Here is a 13,632-nt window from a genome sequence, read left to right as displayed (position 1 = left end):
TTTAAAATAAGTTCCTATTCATTATGTGTAAGGATGACAAAATCAGATCAGTGGTATGTTTCCAGTCACACTGTCGTCACAGGAAGGGGAAATTGATAAAATTCACTCCCTAATGGAATGTGAAAAAGTAGTAATTTCATGGTAGTGAGATCTTCATTTTTTGACTGTTGCTTTTTATAGTGATTGCATTTTCAGACACAGCTAAGAAACATTAACAAACGAAACCATTTCAGAAAAATGTTTCACTCACTTTTTGTCTCTTTTTTGGGAGTTTTGTCTTATCATTTAGTTTATAACAGTTGCCATGGTTTATGGAGAGTAAGTGAAGTCTTTCCTAGCACAGCTGAATACTGACACAATAAAAACATGATAATGGTACGTTCAGCATGTGTTAAATTGGCATTATGAAGTAAACTAAAGAAGACTCAGAGGAAATCATTGCTGTGCCCTGAGGTGTATCAAAGATATTTTGATATTTAAAGTTTAAATCAGCCTGTGCTCTTACTCTGAATGCCAACATGCAGCTGTATTGACAGCAGAGCGGTTGTGATAAAAGGGTCACTTTGAAAGTCATGAGGTTTGTTCAATCTGAAATGCCATCAGGGAAGAGAAAAAAATCTTCTCTTGGATGTGAAACACAACCAAAGGTGTGATTGCACACACGTAGACATAAAAGTACTGAAATGAAAGGCAGCATCAGTATTATTGCCTGAAATAGGCATTTATAGAAGCTTTGTGTGATGTTATGTTAGCTTCTCCACTTAGAGTGGGATGTAAGAATTTCTAATGCTTATGGCCTCCCACAGAGGCATTCTTTTAGTACACTTTTTTTAGTGCACTTTGAGGAAGAGTTTGGAGCTTGCTCGTGTGGAAAAAGCCTTCTCTTTGTACTAGAAAAGTGTATCATGTTAAAAAGAAACAAATAAACCTGTGTTGCTATATATTTAATTAAAAAGTGGTAGATTTGAAAGTTTAGGTTAATTTTCAAAATGTCTTTTATTCTGTGAACTGGAAGCCTTTACAGTCTTTCCAGGAGGTAAGCATCCTTTGACAATGTCAAATAGTTCCCTCATCAGATAAGAAGGGTATTTATGCAGAAATAAGCTTTAATTTTCCTGGATATTTAAGAAAAGGTTTGGTTTGTTGATGGTTTTAAGGCTTTTGTGGGCACAACAGTAGATTTAAAACATGCTGCACTGAAAGCAGTTAAATATTCCAAACATGAGTTACGATTCTATTCAATAACTGGATTGTAACTCAAACAACGAGTTATAATTCATAATAACCTGGAGATAAATGATTGTTATGAGATACATACCAGTCTTGATTGAAAATTTGCTGAGGGATCTCTGGCCCCATCCCCTGCCCTGTTCATCTTCATTGAATTTTTTTGTGGGGGAAGATAACTTGCCTCTTGAATATAGTAAATACAGTGTCATTCAATATATATTTTGGGATTAATAACTGGTTTGTTTTGTTTGAATACTTCTCTCTTTAAAGAACAGCATTGAGTAAATGTGTCTTTTTTTAACAGTTCTGTTACAGAACTGATTTCAATCCTTTATAATTAGTGGAAGTTCTAAAGAAAAACGAACCCCTAGTATTTGAAAGGTAACCTTATCCGTTGGATAACGGAATTGCTGGAGATGACACATGGAGTTCTTAGCAGCAGGAAAACTTACGAACGTCATGCCTTTAACAATAGATTTTACAAATTATCTTAATTGAAGCTTTCAAAATGTGAATGCTTTGACACTTGAGAGCACTCCTCTTACCTGAACTAGCATGTTTTCCTGACTGATCGCTAATTACTTGCTGAAGGTTCACAACTCCAACACTTAAGAAATTTACTGCTGCAAAAATGCATCCATTTGTTTTAGAGCTTCATGTAACTGTGAAAAATTGATTTATTCAAAAGCTGTGTAAGTAACTTAGGTACATTATTCAGATTAATGCCGACTGAATATAGAAAGCCTAGTAAAAAAAATATACTGTTTCTTCTGTGAATTAGTATAAGATATTTATACTTACAAAAGTGCAAACTAATAAATATATAGAACAGTAAATGTAGAACTAATGAATGTAAGACAATAAAAATATTTTATTTTCCTTGTGCCCAGGCACTATGCACAGCAAAGAAAAGTTCTAAGTTCATCTCATCTATTTTTGGCTAAGCTCCATGCCTAGCATTTAAATGCAAATGTTTATGAGTTTTATGTTGCAATGAAAGTTGCTCTGGGGTCTAGGCAGTGTTTCTTGATAGCCAGATTACTATGTAGAAAGCTAAATAAACAGCAGTAAGACACTTGCCTGGGAAACTATGGGTCAGAAGGACAATTGCATGAACAAGGGTAGTCTGATGGTGTCAGTTTGACCAAGTAAGCAGTTGTTTCCTTTGAATCTCTAGATGTTATCTGTCTTACTCTGGAAACTTCACTTTTGTGGCAACACTCAGTTACGACTTCGGCAAATTCTTTGTGAATTTCATCAGAAAGAAGTTTTATATCTTTCATCACAGCAAGACTGTTACTGTCTTTTTTCAAGCTGGTACTTCTAGTCAAAGAGCACCTTCTGGCGCTGTCTTCATTTTCCTTTCTGCTTGGTGACAAAGAGATATTGCTATTTGCTGTATCTATTTTGGTTATTGGCCACAGTAAGGAAAATAAAATATTTTTATTGTCCTACATTCATTTGTTCTACAACTATGCTCTCCATACCCTGCCTACCATCCTGGAGCAGCAGACAAATTCTTTAATCACTGGCATTTGAGGCCCCATGTCCTAAAGACTTGAGCAGTTTCCAGAAATCATAAACAGTGAAGACATGGTCTGTTACCCATCATAAACAGGAGGAGGAGGACTGGGAGAGGCTCTTCTGTCCCAGCTTCTCTGAAAATGTGGTCCACTATTTTTACTTTCGGAGTCCTTCAGGACAAATGCAGATACACAATGACATCCTTGTGCACTGCTACTATGATTAATTTGTTTGTTAAAATATTTCATGAGGAAAGCCTGACATGCCAAACTGAGTTTTCAAGACTGTTTTAGCTTGCACAGGTTCACAACCAGCAGCATTTTGTGCTAATGGGCTGTCAACCCAAATTCCTGACAGAGAAATCATGTCTGATGACTTTATATTTTTTCAGGAGATTATTGTAGAAGTGATAAGCCAAGACTAGATAGTGTTTGGGTTTTTTTCTGTTTTCAGTCCTGTTATAGTGATGTGACATTTTGCTGTTATAGTGATGTGACAGTTACGAGTATTTCACTTACCTAGGACTGATCAAACTGCCTGAGTCTCTAATTCAGGTATTTCCACGATACTGCCCTCTGTATGGTGGATGAGAATGTACGGGACCCTTCCAGTGCTTTTATTAAAGTAAAAACTCTCTCATTGATCTTGTCGTTGAGATCATTGTTTTTAATAATGCAATATTAACAGAAGTGGTGTTAATCAGTCTCTGATCATCATTGTTACTGAGAATAATTATAAATTAATTATATCATAGACACTTAGTCATAGCTTAGTAAAGAAAATTTTCTTCACATTCAAATAGAACAGAACATCAGGCTATAATTAGGGTTCTGATATGATAAAGTGAGTCTGAAAATATAGCAGAAATGTTTAAAAGACTATTTACATGTAGTTAAAATTTGAGTGTATTTTTTAATTGTATTTTATTCTTACATAGTTACGCAGAATTTTAATGATGAAGAAAAAAGAAATATTGCAAAGTACCACAGTAGAAATTTGATGTTGATGTTCAGTTTTTACCAAAAAAAAAAGACAACACAAAAAAAAATTCAACCAATAACAAAAAATCACAAAATACCCCACCAGATTGAAAGTGTTACCAGAACACAAAAAAAATTATATTGGATTTGTACAGCAGTTGGCAGAATGGCCTATGTCTGGACTGCTGGTTTCTATTATGATAAAAAAAGCAAAAAAGGAAAAGCTATTAAAAAATTAATATATTACTCAGGCTTCCAGGAAACAGTTGTATATTATAACTCGTGTAAAGAACGGTACTGTAAAAGTACTGAAATTATTGGTGTTCTTCAGTTATGTAGTAAGTATTTTGCCTTCATTAAACAAATTTTCAGAGAAAAATGATTCAGTCAGTAAATGACTGCTTATGAAATTCTGCTTGAGAATGCTGCCTTATGGAACTAAAAATTATTGGAAAATGCACTAATTATTCAAGAGGGGGACAAATTCACTGAAGAAGAAATTATCAGATGGTTCAGATAAGGGTATTCTTTTGTCTTTTGCATTACAAAATTACATGGAATATCTGCTTTAGAAATAGCTACCTAAATGGATGTAGAAAGAATATTGTGTGGTTTCCTCATTAACAAATAGCCTTGTTGTGGTATGTCAACCATTTTAGTGTGAATTACCTGAGAACTAAGAATTAACATTTTACCTAACGATAATATACCACAGTATGTCAGTATTTTTGTTCTACACCATTGCTTAGTTTATTTATTTACCCTGAATGATGTGGGTTACCTTGCACCAACAAAGTTCAGAATAACTCCAGAACTGGCTTTCTATATGCTGTTAGAGTTTTATAGATGCTAAACCAAAGGCCAGTTAATCGATGCAAAAACCCTTTCTACAAAATTTTGTATTAAAAATTAGACTGTCAATAACCATAGGTACTAATTATTGTGTTACTGTTTGTTTGACAGGTTTTGTATTATTTATGCTTTCTAATTTGGTGTTATGGTTTACACGTTTGGTTTGCCATAGACTGACTTACCTTTACATGTTCTTTATTCAAGTGGCCTTTAATCTAAAGCAGAAACGACCATGCTCTTCAAATGGTACAAATTAATGGAGTTAATGAACTATAGTGTTTTATACAAGTAAAGGGCCTGTTTTGTTTGATTCTGCGGTAAATGAGATCAGCAGTTCTCTGGTGGAGAAGAGCTGGAGACAGATAGCAGAGTCTGTAGCATGAGGCTGTGACTCAGTGCACCCCTGTCACACATTCTGCTCCCAGTTCTCTCAACAGGATTAGCTGGGCAATACAGCCGTCATATCTGACGAGGTAATGTTTTATTTGGTGGGGTTTTGTTTGCATTGTTTGTTTGTTTGTTTTTTAATAGCTAAGGCCCCATTAGAAACTAACAGCCTTTTGCTGTCTCACTGAAGAATATTGGTTGCTTTTCCAGCAGTTTTCTTTCAGGATATTTATCTCACTTCTATTGCTAGTCTCCCATAGCTGCCCTCTAGAGTTGTATTTTGCCCCTTGAATTGCAAATACTGAAGCCTTTCATGGAGATAGGCAATGAGATCTCACAACCCTACTAGGATATGTCAGTCTTCTCTACGTGCCTTGCCTTGCAGTCAAAAGCTGTTTTGCTGGATCTTGTCTAGGGCTGCACAGACTTTTTTTTCCAAAACAGAGCATTGTTGCAAAGTATTTGCCTATTTTCTCAAAACATCTCACTTTGAAGACTCCTTATCTCAAAGCACAGAGTTGAAAAATCTAGGAGCTCTTGCCTAATCAGGGCTCTCAGGACTTCCAGACTCCCTCCTGTAGGGGCAGAATTTGGAGTGTTGAGTCGTGCAAGAGGCCACTAGGCTGTATGGCCATGGTGGTCCTCCTGGTGCCCCCACCGCTGGAGACACTGCCTGAACAGACGGAGTTTTGTCTTGAGTGTGTATTGAGAGATGAGCTGCTGACTCAGGGAGTGAGTTCCTTTCTCTTTAATGGTTCTTATGGCTCATGGTTTCCATCACTTTTAGAGGCGATTTACCCGTGTAATAAATCTCCCTGATTGGTATTAGGCATTTATTCTTTTAACAGTTTCATTTCATAAATCATATATATAGCCATGACTTCAACTCCCAGGTAGGTACTGGATAAAAACAGAATAGGGATCTCAGTATTTTCTTTCCTTTTTTGTGTTCTCTGTGTTCAGATTTTTGGACTAAATTGAGTAATGGCTGCTAAGCAGTGTTTATTTGTAAGTGCTCTCTGAACAAAACAATAAATATGTGTACTTAATTTTTCATAAGAAAACATGTTGATACTTGTGCAAATTTAAATACATATTTGAAAATCTGTAACATCTACACCAAGAATATTATTTCTGTTCATGCATAAAGGACTATTGGATTGAGATTCTGGATGTTTACCATCAAATGACATTGATTCTAAGCGTAACTGGACTAATTATGGAGGGTAATGAATAAAATACACAGATATAGAAGTATTGTTGCATGTCTAATTGTGTCATGTGGGTTTAATCTAGTTTCATTAAACAGCCCATTGATACTCAAGTACTGCAATAGGAAATTTGTAATTTCCAATAGATGCAGCATGCTAACAGGTATAACAATCTTTCTTTAATGGCACTGCAGTATGTTAAGAGCTTCTTCCATTATGTTCACTGTAATGCTAAAAAGAACGATATATTAGAAATGAATCACTGTAATTATTGTGGTCAATGCATTACCTCTTTAAATTCATGTTCAGAAGCTACTTTGCTGAAAAACTCCTACAGGAAATCCTAATAGACATTTTTGGGTTTATGATCAGATCTAAAATAAAGCTGTTTCACTGAAAATTGTGTGGAAAGCCTTCCAGGGGAAATGCTAATGCCAGGTTCATCCCCCATGAGAAAGAACATCAGTTAGCTTTTTTGTGAAACGATTTCACCCACGTTCAAACACAACATTAAATTTGCAAAACCCATGACAAAAAGAACTGTTTCAAAAAATATAGTGGTTTCGTTGGATTCCTTCTGGCTGTGGTTTCCAAGTATCTGTATTTGAACACAGGCCAGTATGGACCCATCCAGCCTAGTGACTATGTAGAGAACCTTGCAATAAGACTAACTTTGTAAGGAATGGTTGGGTTGATGAGATGCCGTATTGCTGTTATGACTCAACTGCTCAAAAAGTAAGGTGGAAAATACTGGGATTTGTAAAGAGAGAGTGAGGGAGGACCAAGCCTGCATCCACAGACTGGTAGTGGCACAATGCAGCCTGGATCCAAACTGACCTAGTTAAAGCACACTACAGCTTCCTTCAGTCCCATGCACCCAGATTTCTTTCTCAAATAAAGGAAGTTCCAGGAGAAAAGGGGTCCTTGACTGGGGGTGGACTCCTGGAGCTATCAGTTCAGCTGATCTCAGGTGTCTGCGCTGTTTGTGTCTTAAGGCTTTACATTTTTCCCTCAGGTTGCCCTAATTTCTTTTTCACTTCACTCATTTGTGGAGTGTGTTCTTCACAGTGGTGTGTGGCTCATGGGAGGCATTGGCATCCCCTGCTCTGCATCCTAGTAAGATCGAGTCTCTGCTCTTCCAGGCATATAGCAATATACAGCAATGACCTGGCTTCATTCGGTTTCTCTTTTCAGGCTCCTTGGTTCTTCAGTATAATTTGTCTTAAGTCATCCCTTTACAGAAAATGACTTTCTCTGTTTTGTGATGCTATGGAGATGCTGGTCTATGCCACGAGGATGCCTGGAGGTCTGTCTGTGCCACCTTTCCCATTCCTCTACAGAATATTTGGCGTAATTCAGAGCAGCTGCTAATTTCTTTTTTTTTTTTTAGTAGACTTTGCAAAATACTATTTTTACCATCACTAGATTAATTGATGGTTTTTCAAATTAGATTGAAGAGTTTTTGTGGCAAGTGTGACTAATAGTAAGTTTCGGTGATGGTTAACGTGTATCTAGAAATTACGTTTGAATTTCAAGGAACCTTTTCCCAAGGTAGTGCCCATGCATTTTTATTTCCATAACATTTATGCTTTCTGATATGATTCTGTCCTTTTGTACTGTTTTTTGTCTTTTTTTTGCCTCTGGCTTTTTTTCTCTCTTGTACAATGTGTATTTTCCCAAATAGGTCTCGAATAGCATTTTTTATTATACTGACAAGAACAGCAACACCTCTGTAAATTGTCCTACAGCAAAGGCATGACAGAATAAATGATCATAAATAAATCATCTTACATGATTTCTCTGTTTCCAGTCCTTCTGTTTCTCCCTTCAAGGGTCAAGTGCCCTGGCAAACCACTGCATGGCATTTGAGACCTAAACCAGCTGCTGACAGAACAGATGTGACTGTTGTTTTGCCTGCCATATCTTAGGATTTGAACCCAAATCCCAAATGTTTGGTAAAATAGGCAGCGGAAGCCACCAAGGATTGATAGACCACATGTTTCTTGAATTTTGATAAGTTATGCCTGTTAGTCTGCTTATTCTACGTGTTCAGAGTGCTATCGGGAGAGGTCACTTTTTTTAGTCACAGAATTCAGATACTACACGTGGCTTGTAGGACACTAAACCTGGGCTTGGGTGGCCTAAACTCTCCATATTTCAGTTTCCTGTGTATAAAGTAGGAGTAAATAAATTTATTTGCTCTATGCTGTTTTGCTATAATTTATACTGGCAGTCTTTGGAACAGAAAGTTCAGTTGAAGCCTTTGCTACCATTGTAGATGTGTTCTCACAAAAAGTGATGTTAGCTGGTGGTGGAGAGTGATGCCTACTAACATGTATAGCCGTTTGGTGCATCATATTACCTTTATTTTATGCATGTATTCATAGTCTCTGCATCTGAAAGATCTGGAATGGAGGAATAACTGATACCGTGTGTCATCTGCACGTCCTGTCACGTGTTTACAAGTTCCTATCTCATACTGCTCATAGAACAGCTTCTGGTGCATGCGTTTAAGTGTAGTGCTGTTGAGCACAGGGGGCTACATGACAATGCATCGCTATAAAGCATTTACAGATGTATTCACAACTGTCCAAGAGTAAGGGCAGTGGAAAAGATAAACACATAGGCCAAGCAAAGACATGCAAGGAGAAGATCCAGTGAATGGATAAGTCTTTGAGGGTGGTTTTATCTTAATTGTATATATTTTGGAAGTCAGGATTGTTGTAGAGGGTTTTGAGAGTTGGTGTGTCTGTTAATATGCTTTTTGATTGCTCACACTGACTTGTTAAAATGCTCAAAGCAGAGAAGAGACTTGCACAGTACGTAAGTACATGGATCTCGCCCACAAAGCTAAGTGATGCTCATGATATTGGTAGACATGAGGACCTAAAAGAAGGAATTGATAGCACCAGAATACAGAAAATCTGTCTGATGTTACTAGGTTTACAGTTTTCTAAACTGTGGTGAAATAATTCTGCAAGTAGATGCATACCTAATGTGCAACATTAACTGAAACACGTGGCCAATCAGCAAACGCAATCCATGTTTTATTCTATGAAAATAGAAATATTTCTATTGAAATATCCTATTGGAATGAAGGAAGCCAAAGATCATACACTGAGACTTTCAGCTACTAGACAGCTATTCCCTGAGGGTATTTTCAGGCCAGCAATATGCCAGTGCCGTATAAAAAAGTCCACTGTCTAAGTGGAAGGAAACGAGTGACAAATGCGCTATTGAACTGAGCTTGGTATTGCGGAGGTCAGAGTCCTTTACCGATGGGAGAAGTAGACCTTGCCGGAAGCGCCAACAGTATATCTAGTAAGGGAATGTATTAAATAAGCATCAATGAAAAGTATGCTTAGAGAGAAGCAAATGTTTTGCCTTTTTTATTGCTAAAATAGAGTGGGTAATAATTATTTAAAAAATACTGTTTAATCTCTTTGGAGCCATCTCTGCACCTGTTAAGGTCTAAAAATATTGTGGAGTATTTATGAATTTTCAAGCATTTTAGTACAAACAGTTATTTTTAATAAACAGCTCATCATATGGTACTCTAGAAGCTGTGTGGAGTCACTGCTCTGTTATCTGCTTGCCGTCACTCAAAGGATGTAAAACAGGAGATGCGGTGGCTTGAAAGACAGAAGTGTCACTTCTGTAAAGTATGGTTTTGACAAATCACATTTTACTGGCTCAGAAGCCCCTGTGTACACCAGAGCAGAGGGCTGTAGAGCAGTGCTAGTCACTGAGGTGTGTAACATGGAGCACGTTCATCTCGGTAAGTGAAACAGCTGTTGCTGGAAGAAATTTACTAAAACCACCGATCTGTTGAACCCTGTTTCAGGTGGAATTCCATTTGTCCTCACCGGAGAGTTTTTCCAGCAGTCGCAGAGGCCGGCCGCGTTCATGATAGCTGGGACAGTCAACTGGCTCTCCAACTTCGCAGTCGGACTGCTCTTCCCTTTCATTCAGGTACTCGGCAGCCTTGATATTTGATATACGATGATATAGCTGGTATAGTACAGCATGGGAAGTTTGAATAGTAATTTTCAGGTAATGATAAATGTCTTTTTATTAAAGGGGATGAAAATCCCACCACGTTTTTGATACAGTTCAATTGTGCTACCCACATATCTCCTTGTTTGAACATCTTGGAGAAAACCGTCCTGCAAAAGAAAAATTATGGTAACTGTTCCTCGCAGGGCTTTAGCAATGCAGCCTGATGGCTGCGCCAAGAGTTCACGGTCACTGATGGTGATGCCTTATTCTTCAGCCTTTAGGCCACCCATCTTTTGGTTTACCCTAGGCTTTGAGAATCCTTATTAGTCTCATTGGGGAATAGATCCTTTCCTCTGTCCTCTGTCTAAGCTTGACTTTGTGGCTGTCTTTTTTTTCTAGTCTCTTCTGTCAGGCTTTTATCTTCAGTAGCTGATTCCTTCTTGCTGCAGCCTAGTTGCTGCGTGGATGAATTTGTTCCTGTCCCAGATTCCTCAGGCTCCCATAAGCTTTGCTTCTAGTGGAGTGCTTTATTTCCTTGGCTGAACTAGTCACAAGCAGGACAGAGGCCAGTTTCATCAAGAACTGCCTGGCAACTGGTGTTTGTATTCTAACAGGCTAAGTTTATATTCTAAAAAAATCAAATTTAAATTAAAAAAAAATATCAAAAAATAAAACTCAAAAGTTCAACATAGAACAGCATTTTCCCCCTCTGATTCCTAAGAACGCTTTGTCATTGTTAATGTGTCTTTGTGCGGCAAAGGAGGCTTCAAGCAGCTTCTCATTCAGAACCACACTGAGGGCCTTTGACCATGAACCTTTCCCAAGGACCATCCACAGCCGCTGGAGCTCACACAGGAGCTGATTCTCTATCTCAGGAGCTGAAGGACAGCTTATCAGTCCCCTGACCAACCACATCCAAACTCTTTGAAGAGCCATCCTGCTCCACTGATAACAGTTTAAGAGTGAAGCTCACAACTACAGCACAAAATATAGGAGTCCTAATTGGTTTTTTTTTTAAATGCACAGAGGAGAAGATTAGGGGCAAGGGAACGGCACAGAGGGAGGCAAGCCCTTTAGGCTACTTGCAGGTCCTCACAACCAGGAGGGAGATTTTGGATTACCCTTCAAATAATTTCTGAGTAAGAGATTTAAATAACAGGCAAGGAGGTGTTACTGCTGTTTGTGCCTGAAAATTTTATGATACTTTATCGCATGCAATGCTGTATAACAGTATTTGCAGATACTGTAAAATTGTATCATACTGTAAGACTATATATTCATTTTCATTTGACAAGTAAGACTGCTTTTCTAAGTAAGTAGTACTGTTTAAAATTATCTGTATGAGATAGTTTATGGGAGAACATGAAAGTCTTATAAAATCTGACCCTTGATCTAAGTTTGACACTTAATTTAAAATTTCTTGTAAAAGGAAGAAGTCTGTAGTCATTTTGATTACTTGGATCACCTTCAAAAGTCAACATGGGTATAAAGGATGTGCTCCAAACTCTGTGCTCCTACTAACATTAACTTAGTTAGACTCCTCAGAGCAAAAATCTTAAGAGCTTGTTTCAACGCTTACAGAAAACAGTGAGTGTTTTTCACCAGTTTCACAGTGCAGAGTAAAGACTTGCCAGCTTAGACATTTAAGGTGAGATTTTTAAAAGCAGGTAGAGATGTAATTCTTTTCCCACTGAGGTCGTTAGAACATCTACCAAATGCGGTGGAGAAAGAATTAGACAGTTCCCTTGTGTTTTTGAAAACGTGACCTTAGTCATCAGCATCAGTATGGTCCAGGAGGCAGCCACGAGCTCATCCAGCAAGTGGCTGCTTCTGCGTGGCTTAACAGCTGTTTCTCCAAGAAGATGGGGACTAGCTATTTAAGGAGTGCTGGGGATTGCCTTCTGCCCCAGCTGGCCAGGCACTAGCAGTCCCACCACCTGCCTCCATGGTGGCCAGAAACGAGGTCTCAAATCCAGAAGCGTATAATCAGAATACTTTTATTTGTTACGTTTTTAAATTATCCAGAAACATTTAAGGAAAAATCGCATTTCTCACAAATTGTGGGTTTTGCCTCCTGCACAAAACTGAGGAGTTACCTGAGCTCTGGCTGTCAGTCGGGTCTGATTTCATGCAACTCAGGGCTCTCCCTTCTTGTCCTGCTAATCCCACCTGACAGATCACCTGGTGGGAAATGTTTAAAAAGGCCCTCAGTAAATTCAAATAAAAAGGTTAACTTTTCATATGCATATTAAAGCTTTTTGAGTGATTTAGTATGCATCCATATGAAGCTTGCTGTAGCCTTGAGGAATTTATTATTTTGTGTCATAAAAATTTCCCATTGTGTGATTACAAAATTACCAGTTTATTTTTAACGAAGGTAAATTATAATTCCACCTTGCAGGGCTTTTGGTTTTCTCTTCTTTAAAAAGTAATAAAGAGTAAAAGCTTAGAGTTTGCACCTAAAGATGAAAGCAGTGTTACTCAGACTGATTTTTAAAGCTTTTTCACGAGATCAAACTATAATGTCTCCTCATTCCCTAACTTTCACTTCTTTCCTATTTCAGTCAACTTTATTCTCAAAATTCAGCTTGTGAGTCACCTGTTTCTGTATAGAAAGGCAATAGCCTCTCCTTAGCTCATCTTTGTAAGTCCAAAACAGGGAAAAAAATCTTTAAAATGCCTTCACGGAATGAATGTATAATCCCTTCTGTGTATTTAAATACTAACCTGATTGCTTGAGAAACAGCAGCCACTTTTTTGATTATTGGTGTGCTTCTACAAAATTATCCCAAACGTTTGGGAAACAAATATGTTAGCTTTAGAGTTACTCAAAAAAACAACCAGTAGTTAGTTCTCCAAATGTCACCAATTAACTAGTTTGAATGCCTAGATTTTCTCCCCTCAACCATCTGTAGGTACATATAATAGCATAAAACACTGGCTTGAGTCATACATTAAAATGTATGGATGAGATTGAAAAGCTAGTATACAGATCAATTTTTGACAAATCAAAAAAAAATTAAAACGTGGGTACTGTTCCAGCCCTCAGCACTGCCTATTTGAGAAATTTGTTTGTGCAAAGGATCAGGACTGAAGTTAAAATGACAACCAATGCTACATTGAATTCACAAGTATATTTGATATTGTGTGATAACCAGGAGGTCTCTAATAGCAGGTGTCAAAAAAATTTGCATTTTAAAAGAATTTTTTTTTTTAGTGCAAAGTATAATAATTGAAGAAGCATTATTGCATGTGATCCTGGAACATACAGAGAAATTATAAAACATCTGGGTTTAGGTCTGAAGGCATTTCAGACTTGTGTTTAACATAGAGCTTGACCTCGTGAAATGTCAAACGTGTCACCTTGGGTGATGCCCAGCAGTATCTCTTTCCCGTTGCCATCATTTGAGAACAAAGGCATGAGGCTTTTCTCAACAACGAGCTGTGGA

At 37.6% G+C, this 13,632-nt stretch overlaps 1 protein-coding gene across 1 annotated transcript in view; it reads left to right on the top strand.

Moving 5' to 3' along the window:
* The window catches only part of SLC2A9 (solute carrier family 2 member 9), a 105,153-nt gene that overhangs the window by 74,174 nt on the left and 17,347 nt on the right, over window positions 1-13,632 (top strand). The window contains exon 11 of the mRNA XM_074587596.1: window positions 10,029-10,156. Within this exon, the coding sequence (XP_074443697.1) occupies window positions 10,029-10,156 (128 nt within the window). The remainder of the gene's footprint in view (window positions 1-10,028; window positions 10,157-13,632) is intronic.

This window comes from Larus michahellis, chromosome 5 (assembly GCF_964199755.1).
Source record: "Larus michahellis chromosome 5, bLarMic1.1, whole genome shotgun sequence".
Taxonomy (NCBI): domain Eukaryota; kingdom Metazoa; phylum Chordata; class Aves; order Charadriiformes; family Laridae; genus Larus; species Larus michahellis.
This window is presented reverse-complemented; position numbering and strand designations above follow the sequence as displayed.